The 27,567-nt window shown below is 38.4% G+C and overlaps 1 protein-coding gene across 1 annotated transcript; it reads right to left on the bottom strand.

The window, feature by feature from the left end:
• Positions 1-124: 124 nt before the first annotated feature.
• Positions 125-26,410, bottom strand: lama4 (laminin, alpha 4). The gene is made up of 40 exons (XM_087812831.1): positions 26,130-26,410; positions 22,413-22,514; positions 22,222-22,343; positions 22,081-22,161; positions 18,697-18,911; positions 18,507-18,607; positions 17,334-17,514; positions 16,955-17,038; positions 16,720-16,871; positions 16,527-16,637; positions 16,299-16,410; positions 15,159-15,323; positions 14,323-14,516; positions 13,937-14,053; positions 13,520-13,668; positions 11,749-11,890; positions 11,586-11,679; positions 11,402-11,518; positions 9,498-9,683; positions 9,258-9,397; positions 8,440-8,604; positions 8,039-8,184; positions 7,357-7,519; positions 7,146-7,279; positions 6,807-6,978; positions 6,602-6,733; positions 6,392-6,534; positions 5,566-5,695; positions 4,977-5,114; positions 4,694-4,827; positions 3,019-3,183; positions 2,543-2,663; positions 2,294-2,478; positions 2,023-2,212; positions 1,758-1,913; positions 1,068-1,227; positions 856-983; positions 696-783; positions 431-538; positions 125-367 (listed from the first exon to the last, which is right to left on the bottom strand). The coding sequence occupies exons 1-40, from the start codon at positions 26,247-26,249 to the stop codon at positions 222-224; spliced, it is 5,589 nt and encodes a 1,862-aa protein (XP_087668957.1). The 5' UTR covers positions 26,250-26,410; the 3' UTR covers positions 125-221.
• Positions 26,411-27,567: the final 1,157 nt, after the last annotated feature.

Here is a 27,567-nt window from a genome sequence, read left to right on the forward strand (position 1 = left end):
TCATTTCATGTAAGAACGGCGGTTTGAAAACGTATATCTTTACTTGATAAACATCTTTTTTTATTATTATTTTTTTATTGTTCTGAAAAAAGAAAGTAGAAAGGCGTCAATTAAATGTACGTAACAAATTGCAAAGGTTTATTCATTTCTCCATTCTTATGAAGTTTTTTAGGCAAACAGTCTAAATATGAAAGAGAGAAGAGAAAGGGATAATTGTAATATCACACTGTAGGACAGGCCCCCACTCTGACTGCTCCATTGACTGCAGCAGCTCTCTTAAAGCTCATGTGGGTCTGATTGAAGCGGAGGTTCTTCATGCAACCCACGAAGGACTTCCTGGTGACAGAATCTTCTGAAAGAATCCGCTCTACAACAGTGGAAAGTAAAATTAGGTTCCTGAAGAACTAAGTGAATTTTAAATTGGTCTCACCTGGTGCTCCACCCACAAACATCACCGTGGATTTTAGATACAGTGGTGCCTCCACTTGACCGACCTCTGAGTCCACATCCAGATGAAGAATGTCAGCGTCTCTGGTCACTGTGTGCCAGATACAAATCAACCCATCACTACACTGGTCTAATGCGTGTGTGTTGTGGTTTTTTAAAAGTCAAAGAGCTGCATGGTGGAGGTATGCACTCATCACTTCTCAAAAAAAAAACATCATGAAAGATCCTTTTTGTCAGTCAGTACTCACCAGTGATTTTGTGCCAACGTCCATCACATGAGACTGTAGACACTTTTGTGACAAACTCTCGGGTTTTGTCTTTGACAAGAAGCAGCACCTGTAGAACAAGAGTGTGATCTCAGCATCAGTATCTGACGACACCAGTAGAACTACAGAGTTTAAGACTGACTGCTCCTTGATGAACATAGATGCTGAAAGAAGCTTCCGGTTGCTGGATGTGCAGTATCAACCCAGTTGCAACACGAGGACGCACTTCAACCTCCAGCTGAAAACTCTGTCCAAGATCAAATTCGTCATCTGGAGGGTGAAAAGGACACAAGTCAACTCCACTTCAATTAAATTATGGATAAGGACTTCTTAGTAATGACGATATGTTCTTACTTAGCATGACGTAGCCTCCATCTTCTGAGAAGAATGTCCCTTTCTCTGACTGTCCGTCAAAACATGGAGTGACTCCAAACACCTCAGACGCAGATTGCAACCAGTTTCCATCCAGCTGAAGATCCTTCAAACATCCATCGAAGCTGCGCGCACAGTTTTTCTGCAGAGAAGTTCAAATCTTCAACACTTTAGAATGTGGTAATGATGTTCATGATGACATTTTTTTATTCTAATCTTTATTAGACATCTTCGCATTAGCATAAAGTGTTTTAAACGCTTTGGCCATGAAATTAACTGTATGATGGAGGTGACCTAATTCCTTTTCAAAGTTCACCCTCCAAAGTTACAAAATGATCAAACTCGTGATCATCATCTACATTAGGACAATCTGGTGAAGAACTTCTTCATCCCATTTCCTTCGCTATACTAGGGGGGCTTTTTGGATCATTATAAGAAATAATAAAACATTTTTTTAAAGGAATTATTCAAATCAATATTATCAACTTCTTAATGTTCCTTTCATCATATTGTGTATGATTGTATGTGTGTGAATGTTTGTAAACCACATCTGACAAGATGAGGTTGAAATAAATAAATGTTTCAAAAAAGTACCAGGAGTTGTAGACGATCATTGTTCAAAGATATCTGTCTAAATCAGGCAGTAAATTTAACAAAAGCCTTTGATTTTACCGGCATATGTCTTGGAGAGGTCTCTGGTGGAACTCCTCCGACAAAGAGGGGAGACTTGACTTGCCAGGAGACGTCACCACTTGGAACCAGATCTTCCAGCACCAAAATCCCGTTCAGGATCAGTCGACCAACATGTCCATTACGGAAGCAAACAACCTTTTGTAAGAGAAGCGATAACAAAATGTTTTGAAAAATGGCCGACCCCTGCTCAGCTTGTCAGCTATGCTATGCTATGTTAAGTTAGCTATGTTGTCAAATGACTCACATTGTACCATCGTGCGTCATTGTACTTCTCTGTGGTTCTGATTTTGACCGTTTTATTTCCCACAGAGAACATGAATACCAGCTGCCCATGTTCCAGAAATAGAGACATGGTGCTTTCCTCTTTAATATCAGAGATGTAGAAGACAAGTCCAGAAGATGAGCGTGTCTTCAAGGACAGAGAGAGCTGGAACCTGTAAGACACACACATACAGTTTGGACGGTGTGAATTAGAGGGTGAAGTTCAAATAACTTATTCTGCAAAAGTAGTTTACCTGTCTCGTGACTCTGTGAGACCAGAATAGTGGTGTCTGCTGTGGTTGAAACCACCGTAATAAGACGACTGCGGTGCCGCTTTTGGAAGTGTTGAGTGGAAGCAAGTTGTTAAGGTCTGATCATCGACTTCTGGGTCATCACTCTGTACACCTGCCAAAGCCAGGCTGGACTTCTCCCTCTTCATCTGTAAAGGATTTCATCAAGGTTATGATGACAAAAGCATGAAAGGTAGAAGTAATCCAACTCACCTTCTGTGATCCTCTTTGAAGCATTGCTTCTGTAGGAACCTGCAGGGGACAGTCCTCAAGGGAGGTCTGGATTTTCTCTGTGTAGCGCTGGAAGTCCTCTGGCTCAATGTCTCTGTCTTGTCTTTAGAGAAAATATAAAAGTCAGACATTATCAAACAAAAGACACTGTCTTACAGAACATACAGTGTTAAAATGATGAGACAAAGTTTAGAATATCTTGTATTTGAAGTCATCATGAATCTATATTTTAACTCCAATTGCTTGTTAATCCTTTTTTTCCATTCAAGAGTTTAATCAGACATTAAACTGAATACTTTTCAATAAAAACTGGGAAATTGAGGTTACAATCTTGACCAGTAGTGGATATGTACTACGTTATATACAGAACAGTTTCATTTTATTGAGCTAATTCTCATCATCTCAAACATCCATGTAAGGGTAAAGATCACGCAGAAGATAGAATCTAAAACTCAAACCTGCTGAGGTAGGCATAACTGATGCACCCGGTCAGGTTCTTAACACTGCTGGTCGGTGATCCGCCATAATAAAAGCTTTCTTCTGAAGGTGCTGAGGAGGACACAACTGCTGATGCTGGTCGTTTTTTCTCCTGCTTGTCTTTGTCATCCACTAATAATGAATACCTGCCAGAGGAAAATCCCAGAAAAATATAATTTACTTCATGAGGAAAACCATGTACACATGTCGATTCTTTTGTGGTCAAATGTTGGCACCAAAAACAATCTTTCTTTTGTGAACAAATCCCTCAGAGTGAACACAGACTGTTTAGTGGTGAAAGTATGGTTTGTGGCATTTTAAATGTGTATGTGGATGGCTGGAATTGTTTATTAACAACTGAGCTTTTAGGAAAGTTTTGTAGAAATAAGTGTAGTACTCATCATGCCATGACCCATCCCCAGGTAAAGACGCTCAATTGTCTTGGGTCCTGTCTGTGTAGGTTCTGATTCCAATGACTGGTCTGAGGAGTTGGTACAGTATCTATCCTTCTGGGGAACTGAAGAAAGGAGCCTCTTGGATGACAGGGGAAATGCCTTCCCAAAACTCTTTAGGTCAAGTTGTCTCACATTGGGATGCTATTTTGGGGTCTTGTTCACGAGTGAGGGAAGGACGGAGCCTTGAATCAAAAAACTCTATTTTGGTCATTCAATGTTACTCTCATCTTTGGTCACAAGTCTTCAGTAGTTGGCGAAAGAACAAGGTCACGAGGGTGACTGGACTCTCCCTAGAGCCTTGGTCACAACCCACCGTGCGTGTTTTTAGTCTGCACTGCCGCCATGTTTTTCTGAAAACGTAGGGAGGGAGTGGCAAGAGCAAGGAGAAAGTATGTCAAGCCCCGTCACTCTCATGATTGCGCAAGGTGAAAGTACGTGGATGTCTTCCTCATCTCATCGTCTCTTCTCTGATCACCATGTGATCAAACCATCTGGCCTCCCCAACCTTGTCTACAGTCTTTTCCAAATAAACTCGCCATTTCGAATATACTTTTTTTTATAATCTCATCCTTTCTAGTCCCACTGACAAAGACAATCATCTTAATCTCTATAAATCTGCTCCTATTCTTTGTGTCAGAGCTACTGTCTCTAAAGTGACCATTATAGCAGTTTTATAATATGTTTTATAAAAAATTTCCTTTCACTCTAACGGTTACTTTTACTATCATACATTAACCCTGACTGTTGCCAATACCTGATGCTACATGCCTTTATTCTCATCTAAAGTTCTCCTTACCCAGCTCAACTTACAAATCCCGTCATCATCAGCAACCACTCAGTTGATGGAGCCTCTTCCCTAACCTCATTGGTCATTCTGTTGATTGATTTATGACTGTCTTTCATGACTCTGCCTCCATTTGATCCCATAGTTTTTGTATCAATTTTGTATTGTTTATGTATGCATGCTCAAAACGTGATTTCATTCTTTTGAGTTGAATTTATTTTCAAAAAAATGTTTTAAGACGAATATGAAATCTCAATTGCATGAATGGTCCAGACAGTTGTGTGTATTGGTCAACATCGCAATGGTTTAATCTGTTAACATGACAGAGTCTGAGTCCAAAGAAAAGCCTTGTAAACCCATTTTGTGTGAGATAAATTCCTATACTGTTCTGATTCTGATAGTAGACCAAATACTTACTTCCCAGCGTTGATCTTTGTTACTAGGAAATGCATCTGTCCATCGTTGTAATGTTTCTTGTGTGATTTGACTCGTGTTCCTTTAGTGTTGAGAACTACTGCTCCATTCTCCAAAGAAACAACGAATTCATCAGACTGAGGGAATAAAAATGTGATTATAAATGACATTTAAACAAAACAACATATTGATTTTTTTTAACAATAGTTTTTTCTCCTGTATTTCCTATTTAAAAATTGCATTCCTTTACCACGATATTATAAAATAATATAAATTACAGCCATACCCCTTTAGTATGGTAGAACAGAAGTCCACTGGGCTGCAGGGTTCTGAACGAAAGTCCACCTTCAAAGTCTTCAAATGGACTGATCTTCGCTGTAGATCCCAAGTAGCTCTCTCCAGAGAAATACGCTTTACGGGACATCTGTCACACAACAACAATATTGAAATGATTAAAAGAGTCATATTGTTAAGTGCTGTTAACTATATTTTACTTTAACTTTGTGTATCTTGAGATTTGTCAACACAAGGGGTCACCAACCAAGTTGGTGACCCCCGGTCTCCACAGACTGGCACTTAAATAATAAAAACGCTAATATACTTTATTTTGTTTATTATGTTTTGCTAGAACATTTAAATATGTTGTTCTTATACGACACTTTTAAAGTTAGTCAGGATAAGACAAATAGTTCTATAAAGCACCTCTTTGGAGATAAGTTAGCTAAGATCAAACAAGAAGTGAAATGGTTGGTGATTTGGGGGTTCTTAGTGGTGAACAGCTTTGTTACTGAGAAGGTTAATAAAAATAATAAATAAAAGGTTTTGGCTATGTGCGAGATGTGTGACAGTCTCTCTGTGTGGATGTAAAATCATACAAAAGACTCCTCTGGGCAGCCACTGCTGATGCCGATGGTTCCAGGCTCCTCCAGGAGGTTAAAGTCTTTCTTCTGGAACTGGAAACCTCTCACACAACCTTTCAGGCCAACTACAGATTCCAGCTCTGGCCTGTAGAGATATGATCATGTCATTTGAATTATATGGTCCACAGACATATACCACACTTTTAAATAATAAATACCGTGTCATAAAAACATTTGCTCTGTGAGCGAATAAAATGCATGCTAAATTCACACATTTGTAGTGCATTTTTCTATTTCTATTTTAATGTAGAAAGAAGAGGCCATATTAACATTTCGATATAAAGAATGAAATACAAGGGAAGCATGATGGTCATTATATACAATGAATATACGAAGGTGTAGATAAACATTATTATTGATATTTGAGGTGCAAATAACCCCAATAAAGGAATTCAATTTACATTTGAGTTGTTTTGGTGCAAAACAAATAGACTCAGGGACTCATTCATCCCTCGGGCTATTAAATGTTAATCTTTGTATCCTTTGTCTTTGTTGTTTTTCTTTCCTTGACCTATGTTCTTTGTCTTTGTCTTTAGACTTAGATTGTGTCATCTTGTTCTTCCTCTTTATGTTCTTCTTATTATTTTATTTTTTATGTATTATTTTTTATTGTTTATGAAAAATTGCTGGCTATTGGTAAAAAACAATTTCCCGAAGGAGACCTCCTGAGGGATCAATAAAGTTTTACCTTACCTTACCTTACCTTACCTTTTGGTTAATTCCCAAAAATTACAACAGTGATTTCAATAAGTGTGTTTTCATCACTACTAGTTTCTGTCACCTGGATTTGAGTATGTTCGAGGGAGCTCCTCCGATGTATATATCCGAGAAAGGCAACGTGGCTTTGGCATTTTCCATAGATTTGACATGACTTTTGTCCACAAGAAGAATCACCTTCTTTGACTGATGGTAAATGACTGACACCTGTCAACACAATTGAAACAGCTCTTACTGTAGCTAAGGTAAAACTATTACACTATGAGAAACCTACCTCGTGGTATCGGGCGTTGTTGATCTGTAGCTTCGGCAAGTTGTTTTCTAAAACCTTCGGTCCATTTTTGAAGCCAAAGTCATAAGTTATGCGTAAGAATCCGTTCTTCATCTCAAGGAGGAAGAACTTGTCCTGGGAAGAAATAATGGTCAATATTATATTCCCTTTGATTATCAAAGGTCATGCTCGTCAATAATGGACTTACCTCATTGACCATCAGGAATATAGCACCATTGTTCGCAACGGTCCTTAATGAGATGTCAAATCTGGTAACAACCCCAAACTTGCCCCGTCGCTCGATATTATTAATGAGTGCATAGCCACTTCCATCAAACAAGTAGCTTGCGATTCGGCTCAGAGAGAAAGCTAGTTTGTATCTGAAACAAAAAAGTATGAATGATATTGTCTTTTAAAAATGTGGATTTACTCATTGTATATTGACATTTACAAAAGTTGTTTGAGCTTTCCTTATTTGAATATTTACAGCATAACCAAAATGCTTTAATGTATTTTAAAGAAGTTAGAAGTGGGTGAAATGGTGTACCTCGGACATGGTGGGGATGCCACAACATCCATTTTGTGTACTTTTTTGAAATTGTAGAGGCTGATGACGTCGTTATTTAGAGAAGCCAACTCCATGCAACCAACGAAGGGTGCCAGACTCAGGGGAGGTGGCAGCTGGAATCCAATCAGATAGTTAATGTATTCGGCCAACAATAGCAAACACTGATGTGTATAAAGCAGAAACTACCTACCGTTATATCTGGAGGTACACCACCAACAAAGAAAATTAAATCCTTAGGGTCAGTGTCAAACAAGGAGTCCGTGCCTGGAGCTTCGCCTTTCTGAATAAACTTCTGCTCGTATGTGGAGCTTTGGCTAGGGATTGTCAGGTAGACTTTTCCATATCGTCCCAGCCTGAAATCAGCAAATAAACAATGATTCTAAGTATCGGGGTACATTGTACAGCTTATTTAGTTTTTGAGTCTTTTTGTAAAAATACAATAAATACAATAAAGGTCTATACGAAAGTACACTTCGGCTTATAAATGTACAATGTGGTTAAAAGCTCCAAGGTGTATATTCATGCACAGTAACACAAGCATTGTCCCACAGAGCAATAATGAAATACTATATAAGAAAATATGTAGCTTGGCAGAGAAGCTGAGGTGTTCTCTAAAGCTAAATAAGACAAGTGACACCAGCAGTAACCCTCTGATGAAGTCCCTCAATTACTGAGACATGATTTAGCTTACAAGGAGTTAGCAGATCATTGTGATTTTCATTTTTCAAGTGATGCAATAGCTTGCAATAGGAGTAAAAATATCTGAGCAGCACCAATCCGTTTACATGCTCAGGAGGCCTTTAATTCCAAATATCAATACTGTTAAAAAATTATATATATAAATTAGTAGTAAATTATGTTATGTGGGGTACCTCTCTACTTTGATGTAGTTGAAGACCGCAGGCCACTGGCTGACAGGTTTGGAGCTCAGGGGGATTTCCACATCTTCTCCACCAAGGTTGTACACGAAAACCAGGTTATCATTCTTGATGGCCAGTCCCATGTAATCTTTCTTGCCCTGAAGGCAAACAAAATAATTAAGCGTGAATCATAACAGAGAGCACAATCTGCTCCAATTGAGTTTGCATGTTCTCCCCATGTTGCAAGGGTTTACTACAGGCACTCCGGTTTCCTCCCACAAACCAAAAGCATACAGAGGTTGGTTGGAAACTTGGGGAAATTGTCTGTAGTTATGAGTGTGTATGTGTGTTAATGAATGTATGTCTTTGTGGGCCCTGTGACAGACTGGCGTCCATTACATTTACATACTTACATTTTTGTCTCCCAGATAAAGGATAAATCTGTCCTCAATGGGATCCTTGTCGGGGTCCACCTTAAGAAAAAGACTGATGGTTGTCATGGTCTTCAGGTCTTCAAGGTTTTCGTGGGGATGGATTTCCACTGAGGACTGACCATTAAACGTCATGGACACTTGAACCTAGAATCAAAATATGACATGAAAACAATTATTGTATGACTTTTCAACCTGATCTATGTAGCTTAGCAATAACGTGTAATGTAGAATTATGAAACTGCAATTATTCAATAATATAAATTGCCAAGGTAGGTATTGAAGTAACTTTCTCCTTGTTTACTTTGGTACTAGTACATATGTGATTATTCAGACCATTCTTGGTCAGATTCGTTGTTACAGGCTTTTAAGAGATTGTAAAAATCGTGAACTTGCTAGATGACAAGGTTTTTCCATTTATGTTGTTTGTTTCTTCCTTATTGGCACAGGTATATTCCCAGATGATTGACCTACAGACTTAAACCTCATTTCATTTTTCAGGACATCCCAGAGAATCATTTGGTAGTGGTCTAATGCTAAAGTCATGTAGATTGTAAATAAAAGGATTGAGTGTTTTCTAATCTTTGATGCTGTGATTATTAAGAGTATAACCAAAAAATGAGATGTTTACAAAAATGCAAATTGATCCCAAGAGTCTTGGTCTTTACATTCTTCAGTGTTCTTAGCGCCTTGGTCTTGCTTCAGGTGGTTTTGATTACAGGTGTACAATTCAGCTAGCCAATTAAGTTATACAATAGTACCATTAGGAGCTGTAACAACACTTTATTCACACAACTTACTTTCTTTGCCACGCTTCTGGCCTGAGCTATCAGTTCTCTTATCCTCATTATGTTAGTAGTAACATTGTTAACAGGCTTCTTCTCCTCCACAACCTTCAGCTTCTCCAGCAGCTCAGGCACCAAAACATTCAATCTAGCAACTGAAAACAAGATAAGACTGCAGTGACTGAACGGCACAAGATAGTGAGATTTTTGATTTATTATATTACAGAGAAGTTTCGTTTTCAGAAATGATAATACCTGCTTCCCCCGCTGAGACCACTACCTGGTCATAAGCAGAGGTGGAGTAATCATCGTTGCGCATGTTCTCAACCCACTCCTCCACCTTGCTGCTTATAGGAGTGATGGTCTGAAGAACCTCGGATGAACGGTTCAATGTCTCCTCTGACACATCCACGCTTAACTCCAGCCGCTTAGATGTCCTACCTGCAGAGGAAAGCTCCTTCTTAGAAACATCACCAGTTTATTATTTAATAATACCAACACAGAAACATTAATCACCCTTATTTGTGTTTAGTGTAACTAAATATGCAAACAATGTTCAACAAAATGTTGGAAAGCTTATATTCAGCCAATAATGTTTCTAGGATAACTGTCGAGACAGAGGTAAAGTTCCACTAATTTTATGGCGGGCAGAGATTCCTGAGCACTGTCTCCAGAAAGTTATTTGTCTTTACTCCTCCAGTGTTGCAATATTGGAAGTCTGAATTGAAGATTAAAGGTGTGTCCGATGAGACAAAATCATCACAGACATGTAGGTTAGAAACTAAGAAGAGGAAGACAGTAAAGGCAAAGCCCAAGGTCAAATGGAGCAGGCTTAGGAGGTTAAGGAAAAGAAGAATGTTGATCAGAGTCTAGGGAGTATTGTATGTATGGGAAAAATTCTAAGAGAGGGGTGGGAGGGACAGTATAGCAACATCTGGTGAGAATGACAAATGAAGAGGCACGGTAATGGAGAGTTTATGTCAAGAAAACAGAAACTAGAATTAGAAACTAGAAAGAAAGGAAATAACTTCCTAGAGACGTGTAATTGTCAGGCCACCTGGGAATATATAGAGGTTTTGCACGACATGTACATTTATAACTTGCCCTCTCCCCAGTAGGCCTTGTTCTCCACCTTTCCCTTAGCATCCCTAACAGACTGTTGGGTCAAGGATCTTCTAAACCTTGCCTTGATAGTGCCACCAAAGTCAGCATCCTTTCTTATTTTCTGGTCTCTCCTCCCTCTCCTATCTCCATCCCCCTGTTTGTCTTCTTACTACCAGTTGGTTACAGCATTCACACTGGTTGAGTCTGGTTCTACTCAAGTTTCATTCCTGTTTCTGGCAAGTTATTCCCCCCCACTGTTGCCAAATGCTTGCTTGTTGTGATTCGCTGGGAACTATTTTTCTCTGCGCTTATTTAAACAGAATGTCTCTTGAATTAATGGTAATGGAAAATAAATTAACTGAAAAATAACATGGCGCTCATGCACCTCTGTGTCGTTAAATTGCCTGAAATAACTCTAACACAGTCTGCTTTCATTAATTAACATTGACATCTCAGTAGCTGACCTTTGTGATACATTTCCAAATCTCTCCGCAAACTAGTTTCAGATTACGAGCATAGTATGACATTTTCAGTGAAGTATGTTGGTTGGAATAAAAAGAAAGAAAAAGCAGCTGGATCAGATCATCTCAAATAATTTCAGCTCCCATCACATATGTTTTTGTTTCTTTCTAAACCTTTATGGACATAAGTCTATTCTTCCATGTCTATCTAAACTCTAGAAAATACTAAAGTGGACAATGTACAGATTACCATGAGGGCTGATCATCTTGAGGGTCTGTTAACAACGTTTTTAGTTTAAATGGGATGTCTTTTAGACCAAAATGGTCTGGTGTGATTAGCCGTGTGCCTTCAAACTTTTTCTCAAAATATACCTATCAGAATATTTAATGTGAACACTGAAACTAGACACTCTTAAGACACATTTTAGAGCTAGAAAGATCTTCTATTGCATTCTGTGGCTCCTGTCTTATCTTTTATGGCATGTTGAATAAACAAGATAAATGCTGGACGATTGGTTATATCTTCCTTCAATGGACACTTCCGATTGTGGAGAATCCTTGAGTAACAAACATTCAATAAGTCATATTACTTACCTCCTTGGATTCCGCCCAAATCCATCAATATTTCTTTAAGTTTCTGGCTATTAACCTCCGTCATCTCCTTGGTCTCCTCTATGTATTTGAACTCATCCAGCACCTCAGCTTCTATCTCTGTGTCAGGGATATTATTTAGTTAAATGATCTGGTTTTGGTTTCTATGGTGAGGTATGGCACACACCTGATCCTTCAGAATGAAGAGTGACTGACTCTTTGAACACGTGGTCACTCTGGGTCACCAGGTCACTCAGCTGTTCGTCAATGACATTTACAGTCTGGAAAATGAGGAAAAGATGAGTGGTGAGTGGACAGTTGAAGTAAATGATAATAAACTCTCTTCCTACATCTTCAGTTGTCTGAGCAGAGTGCATTGTTGTCAGGGAAGTAATGTTGGCATCGTCTATGTACTTGAGAATGTTGCTGTAGACGTTGGCAGCACTGATCGCTTTCTGGACGAAGCCGTTAGCATCACTTTCTCTCAGACGCCTGCCAAAAGATACCAGTAACATTTATTAGCAACATCAGTTACATTTTGACACATTTATAATGTTTTCCATCTTTTCTGTCATGTCTCATGTAGTAGAACTCTCTCTGGATGATCCACCCAGAGTGACGGTGAGTGTCATGTGACCACCAAACTATACAGCAATGGGTCAGAGACAGGGTTACTACTGAGAGACTTTTTGAACTTACCAGTAAGATAAATCCAGATGCTTTTCTCCTGTTTTTTGAAAATTTAGGATTAACGACATTGCAGTAACACTACTGCGACTCTAGGGGTAGCTTCAAACACAATTTAATATTACCTGGATACTAACAGTTAGAGGGATTTCTGCTTAAATGTATGTATGTTAATAAAATTATAAATCATGGTAAGAGGGAGATGATGCCTTGAGCGAGGACTGCCATTCTCAGGAGACGCCGATGTGAGTGACTAAAACATGGCGGCCCCCTGTCACTAAAAGAAAACAAACTAGGATATGAATATCAGCGATATCATTTGAAAAAGGTAATTGCGGAATCCCTCGAGCAACTATAGGAATTAATTGATAACCTTTACTATGGACAAAGAAACATGGGACGTAAAGGAAAGGGTTCGTCGGGCGATACAGCTTCTACGCCACCAAAGACTACGCCTAACTGAACTCCAGCACAGCAGCAAATCAACTAATTATTTGGCAAATCAAATTAAACGAGAAAAATCAAAATCAACAATCTCCATTATAAAGGACAGTATTGGAAAATCCTTTCACACACAGGAAGACATTAATAAAGTATTTAAGGACTTTTATAAACAGCTATATATTGTAGATTTAAACCCAGACCATATTGTTAACTTGCCTAAATATAGGCAAGAAAACAATCCTTTTGAACTGGAAGACTAAGAAAAACGTCAACATCAACTTTTGGAAAGGCCTTTTAATGGATTTTATATTGAATGAAAAACTGTAATCGTCTGTTAATGACCAAATGTCTAATTTTGATCTAACCTAGACCCATGTAATCTCACTTTTAACCACGTCAACTTCTCTCCCCATTACTCTCCTCTGTATCTTCTCCCCCCACTGGAGTCTGTTTACCTTTGTATTATAAACATTTGAGACTGCCTGCCTGGAGCCTGGTCCTTTCAAGGTTTCTACTTCCTAGAGGCCACATTGATGTTGTTATCATAAGCTCTTGGCAGGGAACTAGAGCTGCACTGGTAGTATAGAGCAAGTTTAAACTAACAATGTAAGTAATAAACCTATGAATCCACAGATTAAATCTTTGTAAATAAAACAAAGATTACTCACCTAAACACATATAAATGCAGGCTGTACAGCTCTGGTCCCATCCGGTCCAATGTGAACCACAACAACAACAAAAATTAAATTTGCTATCTTTTGTAACTGGTGATGGAATGCTAACAAAATAAATACATAACATAAATCATGTTAATTAATAGAAATTATTTTATTTAGATAAGATATATTTGATTCCTGATTGGCTATTGGAGTTTTGATCAGCTGAACAAACATGAATGGTGAAATTAAAAAAGATTTGTAGAAATATTTGAATGAAAGAAAAGATTAAAGATTTTTTTGTTTCAGTTTGTGTGATGGATCAGCAGCTTACTCTTCTAATTTATAGGCTTGTTCTTCCAGGTCCTCTGCATGCTCCATAGCCCTCTGGACCAAGTGAGTGTCGGCCATGGAGAGCCGTACAGTTTTCTCCATCAGCTTATCACTGGCTCCATCAATAGCAGCATAGTAGGTGGTTACATTCTGTGCACACATATTGAAGAACTTAGACATGGAAAATGTTTGGGTGACTAATGTTCAACAATTTAAGAACTTCAACAGATTTGTGACATTTTGTATAGGAAACATATAATGGAATAATGTTAAGACATTTTAAAACTAGTGTTCTCTTACAAATAAAACCGAAAAAATTGGAGAAAGGGAACGATTTTTTTTCCTAAAAACTTCAGAATAAAACAAACATTTTGCTTTCAAAAGATATATAAATTAAATATTTTTCATGGAAACGCACCTGGATCATAGCACTCAGTTCGGCTGCAGTGTCTTCAGTGTCAGAGATAAAGTTGTTGGCCGAGTCAAGAGTCTGGTTGACCGCTGTATAGTCTTCTTCCCACCTCTGCTGCTTTGCCTGATAGACGTGCAACACCATCATCAGTTAGGGTAAAATAGAGTAAATCTATGTGGTTGTAGAACGAATGTGTCAACCATCTGCTGTTAAACGTGAACATAAATGGTTACTTCATGATATTCAACATAATCACCGTGTTTAGTCTGTTCAAAAGCAAACAAGCTTTTACCACAATCACCAGGGAAAACAAAATTGAAAAAAAATAACTTGACATAATACATAATTACAAAAGTTATTGTTAATAAGTTTAAGGAATACAATCAAACAACCTCTATTCGCTGCTGTTTCAGTCTATTAGCCCGGTTCCGATCCAGATTTTCCTCATTGTTCCTGGCTGATTTTTCAAGGAACATCTGAGCATCGGAAAGCTTGCTGGTGAAACGAGACAAAAACTCCCTGCTGGGCAAGAGACGGCCTCCAGTGATCATCAGCTTTTTCTCCAACTGTCGGACACGCCTGAGGACTGCATCATAGAAAGTATCAAGGGAGATGTATTAATAAGCTGCTTAAACCCTTATTGATGCCTACATTGTAACAGTTTAAGCTTCTTATTTTACATTCGCAGAAAAGAGGAGACCAAGTATGACTCTGAATTTCATTATTTTCCTTTTTTAATAAAATTCCTACAACTTCGACTTTGTTGGTGAAGTTGTTGATTTAGTTCAGAGCCAATCATGTCCAACTGTCCACTCTTTCTCTCAGCATTCCCAGCAGTTAGGCTGGTGCTGTGAAAGATGCCAGTGTTCGTGATTCTTTCAATAGAATTTCACAGAATAATCTGTTAACTATAACTTTTTTATGTTTTATTAAGGGTGCCTGTTAAGAAATGTGCCTGTTTTAATTTTATAGCAGTCATCAGTTTCCCCAAAACACCAACATTTATTATTATACAAACCTGCTTAGACTATCATTTAGCACAACATATATGTATATACAATATGGTTTGACCGGTTCAATCTTCTGTATCTCTTTTACAGGGGTGGATAAGAACTACAGTTTTTAAAAAATATGGTGATTTGATTTTGACTTCATTGAATATATTATATTATTATTATATAATATTATCATTGAATAGTTTGGAAAATTAAAATAGTCTTAATCTCACGATCATGGGCTTCTGCTGCTTCATCCGTGGTAGCAGGTTCCTGACGAGATAGGTCGAGCTTCCTCATCCACCTCAGCTTTTCCTGGGCGACTTCAGTGTTCTTTTGGACCACCACTGGGTCCACGTCTGGTTGCACTCTATAAAGTTCCCATTCATGGATCATATCTACACAGTAAAAAATAATAATATTTGAAACAGATTGTTATTTTTATTAATACAGTTGCATCAGGACATCTAAAGCTGAAGCTTTCATTAACCTTGCTGATGTTTCATCTGAACTGCAAGTAGATGTCTAAGGCACTCTAACCTGGCAAAACCAAATGTATATATTACCTGACAGAGTAACCTACCAGTGTTTGTCATCATTTACAGAACTAGACAGGGGACATTGGGTTGCAGGCCTAAGTTGCTAAGGTTGCTCGGTAGTTGGGATGGCAACACAAGAACTCTACGATGGCCATAAAAGCTAAAGAATAAGGCCTTTCAGGCATTAAAAGCTTGGAGATATCCTAGTGACATCTATGTAGTGATATATCAAACAGCTCAAGCTGGCACTAGAGCAAAGACTTTGGTACATAGAGTTCTGTGAGACCAACAAGATCACCACAGGACTTTAGAGAACTAAAGAGCTTCAGATTGAAACAGTTTTTAAAGCATGGTGGAAATTTCTACTGCCCTAGCGACCCCAACTTTGGATAATCTGTAGAACTGTATATTTGGACAAACGTGAACTGAAAGATCAATCTGGTGTCCGTGACCAGTCACACTCTCTCTGTTCATCTTTGTCCATTTCATGTTTCATGTCATTTCATGTCCATTTCATGGTTGCCAGATGGCTATTCCATTCTATTCTATTTTCATTCATGTATTTCTCATTTATTCTATTCTATACTGTATTCTCTTACAAAACTGACAGTAATTGTTCAATATTTTTTGATTGATCAAGAGACTTTTGTGTGCAGGTTCAATTATTTTTATATACATATTTCTATATTCAATATTGATGGCCAAATTGTTTTGAAAAACGTCATAAAAACGAGTTTAACAATCTTTTATTTCCACTAATGTACATTGTGAAAGAGAAGTGAATTTTTTTTAATTTTATTTTAGAATTTGCTTTTATCTAAGCTCAATAATTACCTTCAATCTGTATATTGAGCATCGAGAGGTTGAAGTCGAGTTGTTCAGCCCTCAAGATTGTCTGAAGTGTCTTGTCATTGAGTTGTTGGCCCAGCGCCTTCAGGAACATGTCCTAGCAAATCAACAACCAAAACATTAGTAAAGCATTCATGTAGATATTTTCCCTTTAAAATAAATTCAATATAATGACAATGAGAATAATTTATAAATTGCAGAAACTCAATTGACCGATTTCCCCAGCTGTTGGATGTTGGCCCCAGAGGCGGCAATGGCCTCCTCCAGCTGTGAAGTATCCAATTTCATTGTGTTTGATGTATTTTTCCAGTCATGAAAGCGGATCTGAGGGAAAAATTAAACATTTTAAAATCACTGATTGAAGCAGTATTTTTTCATTTGGTGTCATAATGTAAATGAAGGGTACCTGCAGCATGTGAGCAGTGTAGTTGTAGTATTTGAGTCTGTCGTTAGCAGCCGCTCCAGTGGAGATGTTGAGCATCCCGACTCTCAGCTGGTCGAGAGTCTTATTGGATACCCGCAGGTCTCCAATCAGGTGCCAAATGCATTCATCACAAGCTGATAACAGGCAATAGGCAAATGGTCAAAAACAATATTGTTCCTCAACAAATGCATAAGTGTGTGCAGACAGTTACACTTACTGGTGTTGCAGAGGCTGACCGTGGAGGACTCCAGCATACACTCGCCGGTGTGCATGTCACAGTGACTGCTCTCACAGTCGCACTCTGTCAAAACACATCAATCTTTTAAGGTTTTATAAACAGCACAGCTGCTTTTTGTGTGGTGTGTGTCTGTGCAGGATACTGTATGCATTCAAAACATGTGCATAGAAGTTATGATGTCATTTTCAGGAAGTTCCCAGCCAAGAGATCAACACATGCTCTGACATCATGTCTTAGTAGGTCACATGATTCTCCTATGAGAAATAAACTCAAATGCATTCAATCTTGGAAAAGGTCATGGGAACGCTCCCACACAGTGGAGTGATCTGGCATGCTTCACAACAGAATGTTGACTCACTCTGGCAGCCAGCTGGACTGTAGTTCCAGTACCCTGGAAGACAGCGCTCGCAGTAACGGCCTCCAGCTCCAGGACGACATGGACAATTGTGGGTTAGGGGATGGCAGGTGGGGCGAAGAGAAGCAGCTGCACATTCACACCTCCGACAGCCTTGACAGCTGGAGAAACCCGAATAACCTTCCTGTGATACATGAATAGACAACAAATTAGACTCACTGCCATTTAGAAGTCACATTCACCGATGAAGGATCACACCAACAGCTGTTAAACTCAACTTTAATTTGTAATTCTGTGTATTTAACAGAAATTAAATAAACTTTCAATGTTAGTAGAAAGAAAATACACTTTGTAACAACGTATATACAGTATATACATATAGTCTTTTTGTTATTTGCTAAAAAATAATAATGTACTATCGAATAATAATGTAGTTAAAATGTTTTGACCTAAGAGAAGTATAATTATTGTAATTGTTTTACTATAACAAACAAATATCACTAGATTTTACACTGATCATCTAACTAGAGTGTTTGGACTCCTAGAGCAAACTTCATCATCATCGAGGCCTCCCAAACACCAATAGTATAGGTCCATGGACCCCCTTTGCAAAACATTGCAAATGCTTCAATATATATATATAGAATGAACTTTTAGAGTCCATGGAGTGCATAGAGTCCTATATTTTATTTACTTTTAAATGTGTATTATTTAGGAAGCATGTCTGGCAATTATGGCAATTTTCTGTTTGGCTGTAAAGCCATACTTCATGTTTTATAGCCTCACATTATTTCATTTTCCAGGCCTGTGAGATCCCAGCTTTTTTTTGCAGCAGAATCTTTCACGGCAGGGCTGCTCCATTGGTCTTTTTCTTGTCAGAAACTGGCCCATTTTGTGCTTACTAGCTACCTACAAGCTAATTGGTAATAGGCGCAAGAGCCAGGTTGATACAGATTGTGACATCGTCGGTGTTGTATGTTCAGGGCAAATGTTTGTTTGTTTGTATATACCCTAGTTTCATTCCCTCCAACTTTATATGGCTCCCCTAGTTGAACCCTTGGAAATACACAAATAATAATGGTTTTTAAAACCATTTTCAGTAGCATATATTTATTATTATTCAATGTCCTGTTTAAATTTTGCAAATGATGCTGATCACTAGTCACAAGATCTCACCTCACACTGGTCACAAAGCAATCCTCTGGCACCTGGTTTACAGTGACAAACTCCAGTCCGATCATCACATGATGAAGTCCCACATTTGTTGCACTTGCACTCTGTTTTGTCACAACAACAACAACAATATTGAAGTTAGAATGAGCCCAAATGTTTGACCTGTACCAATAATACTGTATATGCCACATACCTCTGCAGTCTTTTGCACTGATGGCGTCACCATAGAACCCGGGGGCACATCTCTCACAGTTGGTCCCTGCCGTGTTTCCCCAGCAGTGCTGACAGTCTCCTGTCACATTGTGACACTCGTTGAAAATGAGGTTTGGATCAGAGTTCCCGTTGCAGTCACATTTTTTGCAAGAATCTCCCACAGACATTGGGTTGCCATAGTAACCTGGAGCACACCTGGTGGGAAAAAAAATCAAGTAGTATATGTACATTATGGCTTGCTTCAAATGTGTGATGTATCTACTGTAGTTCATAATTTCTACATTTTGGGGCTCTAGCGATACACTGATATGATATGATACCTGACCATACACAGCTCAATATACAATGCTATTCATTTCACACTTCATACAATGATATGAATGATATTTACATTTGTTAAGGGAGGACTATTGTCAAATTTCATGATCCAGTATTATACAGATATTTACTCTGGTTTTATCAGGAATTTTGGATCAGTTCATTACATTGGGATCAGAGGCCAATGCCAATTTGCTTGTCCACATTATTTGGTATGCCAGTTCCTAAAGGTGGCCCTGGCCTTGCGTTTCAGACACACAAGAGTATACTTTGTTTGAGGTCAGAGTAGCTTATGGAGGTCTCATCAGCTTTGGTACAGTAGGCCAAAGAGAGTAGCCCTGCTGTGACCTCTATTTGAGGTGTTTGAGTCCAGAATGACCCCTTTGGTACTACTTATTCTATTCTTAGAGACAAGAAAGGTTGTCATACTGTTTTTAGACACTATTGTTTTCTTGTTCTGACCCATAAGCCACACAACATGTTTGCTTTTGAGTTACCAGAGAGGGTTAAGAGGTTTATTTAAATAAAACTATTTCCATTCCTTTGTGCCACAATCCTTATATTAAACATGGAAAAATAGGTCATGTGCTTATAGAGGGCCATCAACACTATCTCAGATCTCCAAGTTGTAAATACCCAAAAACAGAACTAGTTAACCTTATGCTAGGACATTATCCAAGCACATTTTGACTTTTGAGAATTGGGTTTCCTGAGGTGGTATGGGAGGACTGTTTGTCGAGATGTCAGTTATGTATGTGATGAATGTAAACAAGGGTGAAGGTACTCTTGCTCAACTATGTTGTTTCTGACCAAAACAAGCCTTCCTTTTGGCTAGCTCGCTGGACTCTGATGTCATGAGAGACATGCTCGATGTCTGCGCTACATTCCTCCCTGTGATGTGTGTGTGTGTCCGTTTTCCTGGACCTCAACGGAGATCTTGGAGCCTACAAAGCGCAGGAGTGGTGGACAGATGTTTTTATTTCCTCCTCTTAATACGGTGTTTACTCCGGAGCTACCCACAAGGTCCAGCTGTAACCCACGTGACCACTGGAGTAGCTTTGGAAATGTCCCGCTGTGCTTGACTATAACTGCCTCAGTGACGTCATCAGCTAAATAACTTTTAACTTTAACTGAAGCCTCTAATTTTGAGCAACATGTTTGTGAACCCACTCACCAAAATGGCCACATTTTAGAATTTTTACCCTTGGCCTGGACATTTCTAATGTATCTGTACATGATTTCCATCTGTGTGATCATTCTCTTGTTGTGTTTAACCTGGACTTCATCCCTGAACCTAAGCCCTTGAAAGTTAGGTCTCAGAGGCGTGTTATCTCAGCTGATACTGCAGACAGATTTTCTGCTATGTTTGACCGTCTTTTCTTCAATGATTGCCTTAACGTGGACAATTCAATTCACTGTTTCACTAATCATTGTTTTGAAATACTCGATCAAGTGGCACCTGTCGAACTTGACAATTCAGAAAAAACGGTGCCCTTGGACAAATCTAGATCTCTGTCTGAAGAGACTTTGTTGTAAGACTGAGCGTCTCTGGAAGACACAAAACATGAGTTGCACAGATTTGACCTCAGGGATCTGATGTCCTCATTCAATTAGATGATGGAAACTGCCAGATCTGATTTCATTCGGAAACTGGTAACAGTAAATAAGAAAAAAACCCAAAGTGTTGTTTGACTCGATAAATTCTCTTGTGTCGGCTGCTGCTCCAATCACCCTTGTCTTCTGTGAAGCTGATGGCAATACATTATTGAGAGACAGTGAAAACACTGACAAAATAAGATTGATCAAAGAGAAAATCCCTCCCCCTTTGTGTGGAACCCCTGCTGTATCTGAGCTTGTCTCCACCTTGTGGGCCTTCTTCAAACCTATAACTCTGGCTGATATTTTGGCACTGGTGAGCAAGAAGAAACCCTCCTCTTGCCCTTCCGATGTCCTTCTGTGCTCTTTATTAAAGTGTTTGATGTAATTGCCCCCTGGGTTACCAAAACCTCTCACTTTCCACATAGGTTTTTCCCAATGCATTTAAGCATGCCATTATGGAGCCTTTACTCAAAAAGCCAGGCTTAGACCCGACTGACCGTAGTCATTTCAAGCCTATTTCTAAGCTTCCATTCTTAGAGAAGGTGGTGTCTGAGCAGCTGTCTTTGTTCCTGGATCAGAGCGACATCTATGAGAAGTTTAAGTCTGGCTTTCGAAAATATCACTCTACGGAGACAGCCTTACTGAAAGTGTCCAGTGATGATGTCGGCTGATTCAGGTAAATACACTGTTCTGGGTCTGTGTTACAGTGGTTCTCGTCATACCTTTATGGTTGCAGTTTTAGTGTAACTGCCAATCAAATAAGTTCTAAATCAGCAGATCTGTTGTGTGGAGTCCACAACAAAGACATGTCTCTAGTACAACACTGCAGAAATCTGACCAGAAACTGTTTCCTTCAACATAGAAAATTCTCTAAACTTAGGAAAATTATGTCACAACATGATTTGGAACTTAATCATAATAATCCTTGTGTTTGTGTCTTCTCGTTCAGGCTATTGTAAAAGTTTCTTTTCGTGTCTAAACAAGAAGGAGCTGTCTCGCCTGCAGTTAATACCAAACTCTGCAGCGAGAATTCTGACCCGCTCTAGTAGAAGAACTCACATTTCAATTTTAGAATTTGCTTTTATATAAGCTCAATAATTACCTTCTGTATCTCCATCTGTATATTTAGCATCGAGAGGTTGAAGTCGAGTTGTTCAGCCCGCAAGATTGTCTGAAGTGTTTTGTCATTCAGTTGCTGGCCATTAGTTAACAATGGAGATTAGACAATGGTTTTACAGAACTGTTCCACAGGTGACAATGATGTATTATTAATATATATTTATATATATATATATATATAAAATCTAAGCGTTTAATCAGCTGAGTGCTATTGAAGTGGAGATTGCACTGTAGGAAAAATATACCTTAATCTACCTTTAACCAATGTTTCTCTTGGGTTGCATGAGGCTGACTGGTCTAAGAAAAAGTTTCACCATTGAGCACTGACCTCTCACAGAAATGTCCAGCATAGCCCTTTTGGCACTTACAGCGCAGATGTCCACTTCCTTGGTCACAGTGTACCGCGAAGCTGAGTGCAAATACTTATCAATAGATGTTTCACAGCACACACATAAACATCAGAACTTACTTATTAGAGGCGACAGATAGTGGACAAGAGCAGGGTTGGCAAACAGGTCGTCCACCAGGAACCAGTATGTATCCCTCTTCACACATTTCACAGAAATCTCCTGTACTGTGTTTCTTGCAGTCCTGAAAAATTATACATTGTTATGGTAACGTTATTCTAGTTTTGCTGAACATAACTGATTGTGTACTCACTATACAAACACCAGTGATGTCCTCACAGTTCTCTGCATTTCCTTTGCAGTTACATGGTAAACACAAATCCTTTTCGCTGAGGAAGAATCCTCTGGAACAAACCTGCAGATAATCAAATGATCAAGCAACTGTCATTATCACAAAAATCGCATTTATTAAACAATAGGTCTTAAGATGGAGCATGTCAGCCCCCACAAATATGCACACCATCAGAGGGCATCTGAACATTTAAATCGGCGGTCACCACACACAAGAGTACAGTTTGTTTGATTCAGCTTCTGTCTCACACTTGGAGCCCAGCAGCCCCCAGACACAACATTCCTCACACATAGATACATTATTCGTTCTATTTAGCTCATGCTGTATTTGGACAAAGACTTGGTTTTGTTGGAAAAAAATGAAAAAATGGGGCTGCATTGGCCTTCAAATTATAGGACTTGAAGATTTCTTGCTATTGAAAAAGCTCCTGATTCTTAAATGCAATTTAATTTTTATATTGTGTGAGTCAAACCATGTACATGTTAAAATAAAGTGTTTCTTTTTTTTATTGAGCAGATATTTGTGCTTCTTTCTTTTCTTTGCTAGTTACATTGTACTGTGAGATCCAATGTGCTTCTTTAACAGTGTAAACGTCGTGTACTGTATGAATACTCTTCCAAGTATCAACTTCCCAGCACTGCTAAGTGATTTCAACAAATTAGAACCCGTTATTATTTTAGAAGTGCAGTGTTTCTAGAAAGTATGAGGCCTAGACTTGTTTGTATTTGCGTTAAATATCACCGTACAGCAACTGGATTTGTTGTTAGTACATGGTTTTAGGGACCATCAACATATTAAATAAAGATGTTTAAAAATTGGGTAAATACATTTTAAATTGTACATCTAGATGCATTACTGTGCTTTGCAGTTGCTGGCAACTATGCTTGGATGTTTGTCTTGGTTAACGATACAGAAACACATATTCCAGTCTCAAAAACAAATCCATTAGTTTCCATTCCAAAACCTCTATCTAACAAACTCATTGTTGTCATAGTCTTGTTAAACTTTTTACTGATATTAAGCCGACATTAATGTTAAACACTCGATGACTTATGAGGTGCAACACAGTCTGCTGTGGTTCAACAGCTGCAGTGAATCACTGGAGACTAGATCCCTCAGAGATGCAGCAGATGGTGTGGAGATTAATCTGCTAAAATGCCAAGAATGTATCTCTGGTATAAAAACCATCATCTCCTATCACACTTAATATATATTCTGTATACAAACTTGCATATTATTAACTGCTAAAGCCTTTGACACCTGCATTAGTGGACTTTATTATAGACTTTATATTGGGATTTTTTTATTTACAATTTGCCACTTTGCACCAGTGTTTTACACCTTTATTTTACATCGTAGTTCTTATTATAGGTTATAGTTTTAGTTACCAAAAACAAGTTTTTTTTCAGTTAACTCAAATCTATATATTTAAAAAAGTGTATCAACCATTTCTTAGGATGAGAGGAAGGGGAAAACATACTTTAACAGAGTACACTGAGACAAACCACCACTCAATTAGAGTACTAAATCAATCTCTGTATGTTTTTGGACTGTGGGAGTAAACCACATACCAACCGGAGAGGATGCAGTTTGGCTCAAATAGTAGGAAAACCAGCAACCTCCTTGCAGTTTGTTAGAACCAACAAGGATAGGGCACAGCAGCATTGCTGATGTTCAGTTTTTTACTGACAGATGGAAGTAGACAGTAATGTCTTCATTTGGAACAGCTTATTACAGAAAACCTGCACACTTGCTTTCACCTGCTATATCTGTCACTGCATAAACACCCAAAACAATCGTTTTTAGATCAGACTAATGTGAACAGTCGATATTCTTAAGACTTTAGATTAAATATTGATTTTATTAAATCTTGGAGTGGAGCTTTGAGGGTGGGCCAAAATTCAAATTCTGGTCAACACAGTAGGTGTGGCTGAGAACGAGATCTAAAAAACCTAAGAAATGCAACACCATTTGAGATGAGATGAGAGGAGTATTATCTTGTATTAAATATCATTTGGCATTTATTGGACCAGGAAGCTTGCTAAAGCAGCATTTAAAGGCTGAAAATAAAGGGATACGACCCCTTCAAAGTTTGTCCCTTCAATCTTGACAGACCCTGATCCTATCACATTATGCGAACATAAATGATTTGGTATAATGTCAGTTTGTCTATTGCTCAAAGATTCAAATTCCTGTCTGCAAAGCAACAGGACAACTTAGCTCTCTCTAAATGACCCTCAGTAGGGTCACACACTTCCCTCAACTTCCTCAGACCAAAGGGGTCATGGGAATTAAATGTCAAGTGAATGTACAATCAGCAGATACAAAAGAATCAAAACACTGTATTAATAATCTTAATATGTTAGTTTTTTATCACAGAGTCTATTAGTCTTCCTCCCTTTCTAAGATATTACTAGCCCCTACTTTTGGTGGCGGCTGGGCAAGGAGACTTGTTGAACCAATCACTTTTCTTTACAAAATCCTCCCATCAAATTTAACTTAATTACTTAATCACATTACACTCAACATTAAATTCCGAATAAGCAATATTTTATAAAATGTCTGTTTTGACTTTTGACATTTTTTTTTCTTCTTAAAAAAATCTCTTTGTACTTAATGTGAAAACACTGTGTCTAATCCACTGATTTAAATAAGTTAGATGGTTACATGACACTCATGGACTTTCCGTGCTAGTTGTCGAAAAAAAGTTACAGTTCATGGTAAAGAATATTGTTAAAATAATAGCTAGAGTTCTACTACGCGAGTCATGACCGTTGAAAATTAAAGCAATCATTACAGAAAATATTTTAAGAGAAATGTCATAATGTTTCGTATTGGATTTCATTTTTCAATACGATTTTTTAACGTGGTGGATGATCATGACGGCACATCTAAGACGCTTTCATTTTAGAACCTGCAAGTGTTCATATAACCAGAAGATTCATTAACTAAAGATAAATAACACTTCCACCTTTTGAGCACTGACTTCCCAAAAACCTTTTACTGTTTGTTATAACCCTCTTTTTATCCTGCCTTTTTACTCTCATGTCAGGCCATCTCTCTTTTTTGTTTCTGTGCAATACTAGTGTGACGATTTGTCATGTGACAAACAGGCTTTTCCCTGTCTCCACTGCCTCTATGTTAGTGGTCACATACTTAACCCCAGAGTTCGCTTCAGCAGGGAAATGTCTGTCAGGTCCACCAAAAAGTTGTACTTTAGATTTTCTTTTCAGCAGGCAACATTTTTAGATATCAAAGTAATAGCTTTAGTCATAAAATAATGTGTTTCTTAAACTGCATTGTAATAACGGGGGAATCTTGCTGGGGCTTAATTTAATTGTTTCAATAGAGGACACTACATCAGTTCGCTTGAAGTGGATCACATGCTCTTCATCCAGCTCTCACACCCATGTAAGCCAAATCATACATTTTTTCCCCCCAGATCGTCAAAACACAGCACTTGAGATTTTTATTTTTGTAATTGATTAATACATGACATAGTTTAAAATTTAATCTGGTGGTTCACAAACAAGTCTTTTTCAAGTTTTACTCGAGAAGAACTACAGGATCAAAGATAGCAGTAGCCCAAATATTCTCTTTTTCACCAGCTTCTAAAAATAAAGAATATACTCCAGAACATGCAGCCAAAATAAAGCCCAGTTCATGGTCTTGGCTTACCTTCACAACTGTCTGTTGTTGTCCAAGTCTGGCAGCAAAACCTGTCCACATGATGGCAGAGAAGATGGACACGAAGCACAGACTGGACACAGCCATGTTTGTGTGCTTGTGTGCGCTCATCTGAGTCACTGTGCAGCTCTTCTCTACTGTTGGGTGTGTTTGTCCAGAGTTTCAACCCTTTAGGTGCCCCGTCCCGGTCGGGGCTGGAGTCTTGTTAAATAAACTTCCTCCCTTTCTTTCTCCCTCCCCTCCTCTGCTGAACCCTCCCTCATAGCGGAAATGCCTCCCTCCTCAGTCTGTGGGTCAAAATCGCACACAGATGGGAAGACCTAAACTAAATCTGGGAAAAGGAGAAGACTAACAGGACAGAAAAGCAGATACACCGCATTGCTTTTATGTTTCTGAAGAAGAAGGTTTAGCATTAGTGAGAAAACTAGCGTTAGCCTAGACTTATCTTGCAGTGCAGAACAGCATGGGTGGGCAGGGGATAGGACAGTCAGGATGGAAAAGAAACAGCTGCTCTGGTGTTAGGCCCAGAGCTGCACAAAGAAACAAACAGTGCTAAGTTTATGAGTGTCCAGTACCATTAACATTAATGATGCCCACATGTGTGTCTGTGATGTTTATCTAAAATGTTTTCATTCATCCATCGGTGTATAAGTTTGTTAGATTCTCAGAGGAATTGCTTGATGTTTCACCTTAGACCACCTTCACCCTGTGATAAGCATATCTGAATGTGTGAAAGTTAAGTTAAAGGGGCCCACAGGAATGAGTCTCAAGTGACAAAGAAACAGGTTCTCACGTTATGTATAGGACTGATGCCACTGCGAACCAAACAAAAGTCCTATAAGTTATCTAATGAAGTTATAATATCATGTGTAAATTTGCACAAGTGATCAGATCGTCAATTAATATATGCAGGCATGCTTCTGTTGCTATAGTATAAGCAAGCATGAAAAAAAACAAACATTTGGTTTTCGGATCTTAAAATTAAACATTAAAATACATTGAACATTCTTCCGCTTTACTGTCCTAAAGATTGTGATGGCCAGGATAACAAATATTCTCAGGTGGTTCATGGTGAAATAAAATATCTGTTGACATCGAATTACCATCCAAAACAATATGTGAAAATAGTGACATTGAAATGTTCCACAGACCTCTACAACGGATCTGATGGAAGAAGAGAAGTCATGTCACACAAAGGCCAGTGAGGTCAGGGGCTACAGTCCACAAGTGTCTTCTTACACTTTCTAAACACAGCCTGCATCACAACATCATGACTCCCTATTATGAAGCAGTTTTATTTTGCGGTAAACTATTAACTTTTTTTTTGGTTCAAATGATAAAAAACATAGTTTATACTGACAGAAAAAATACTATCCAAAAAAGCGACAAAAATAAAAAAAGGTTAGAAAAAAATGTATTTGCACAGTTT

This window comes from Callionymus lyra, chromosome 17 (genome assembly GCF_982586985.1).
Source record: "Callionymus lyra chromosome 17, fCalLyr1.hap1.1, whole genome shotgun sequence".
Taxonomy (NCBI): domain Eukaryota; kingdom Metazoa; phylum Chordata; class Actinopteri; order Syngnathiformes; family Callionymidae; genus Callionymus; species Callionymus lyra.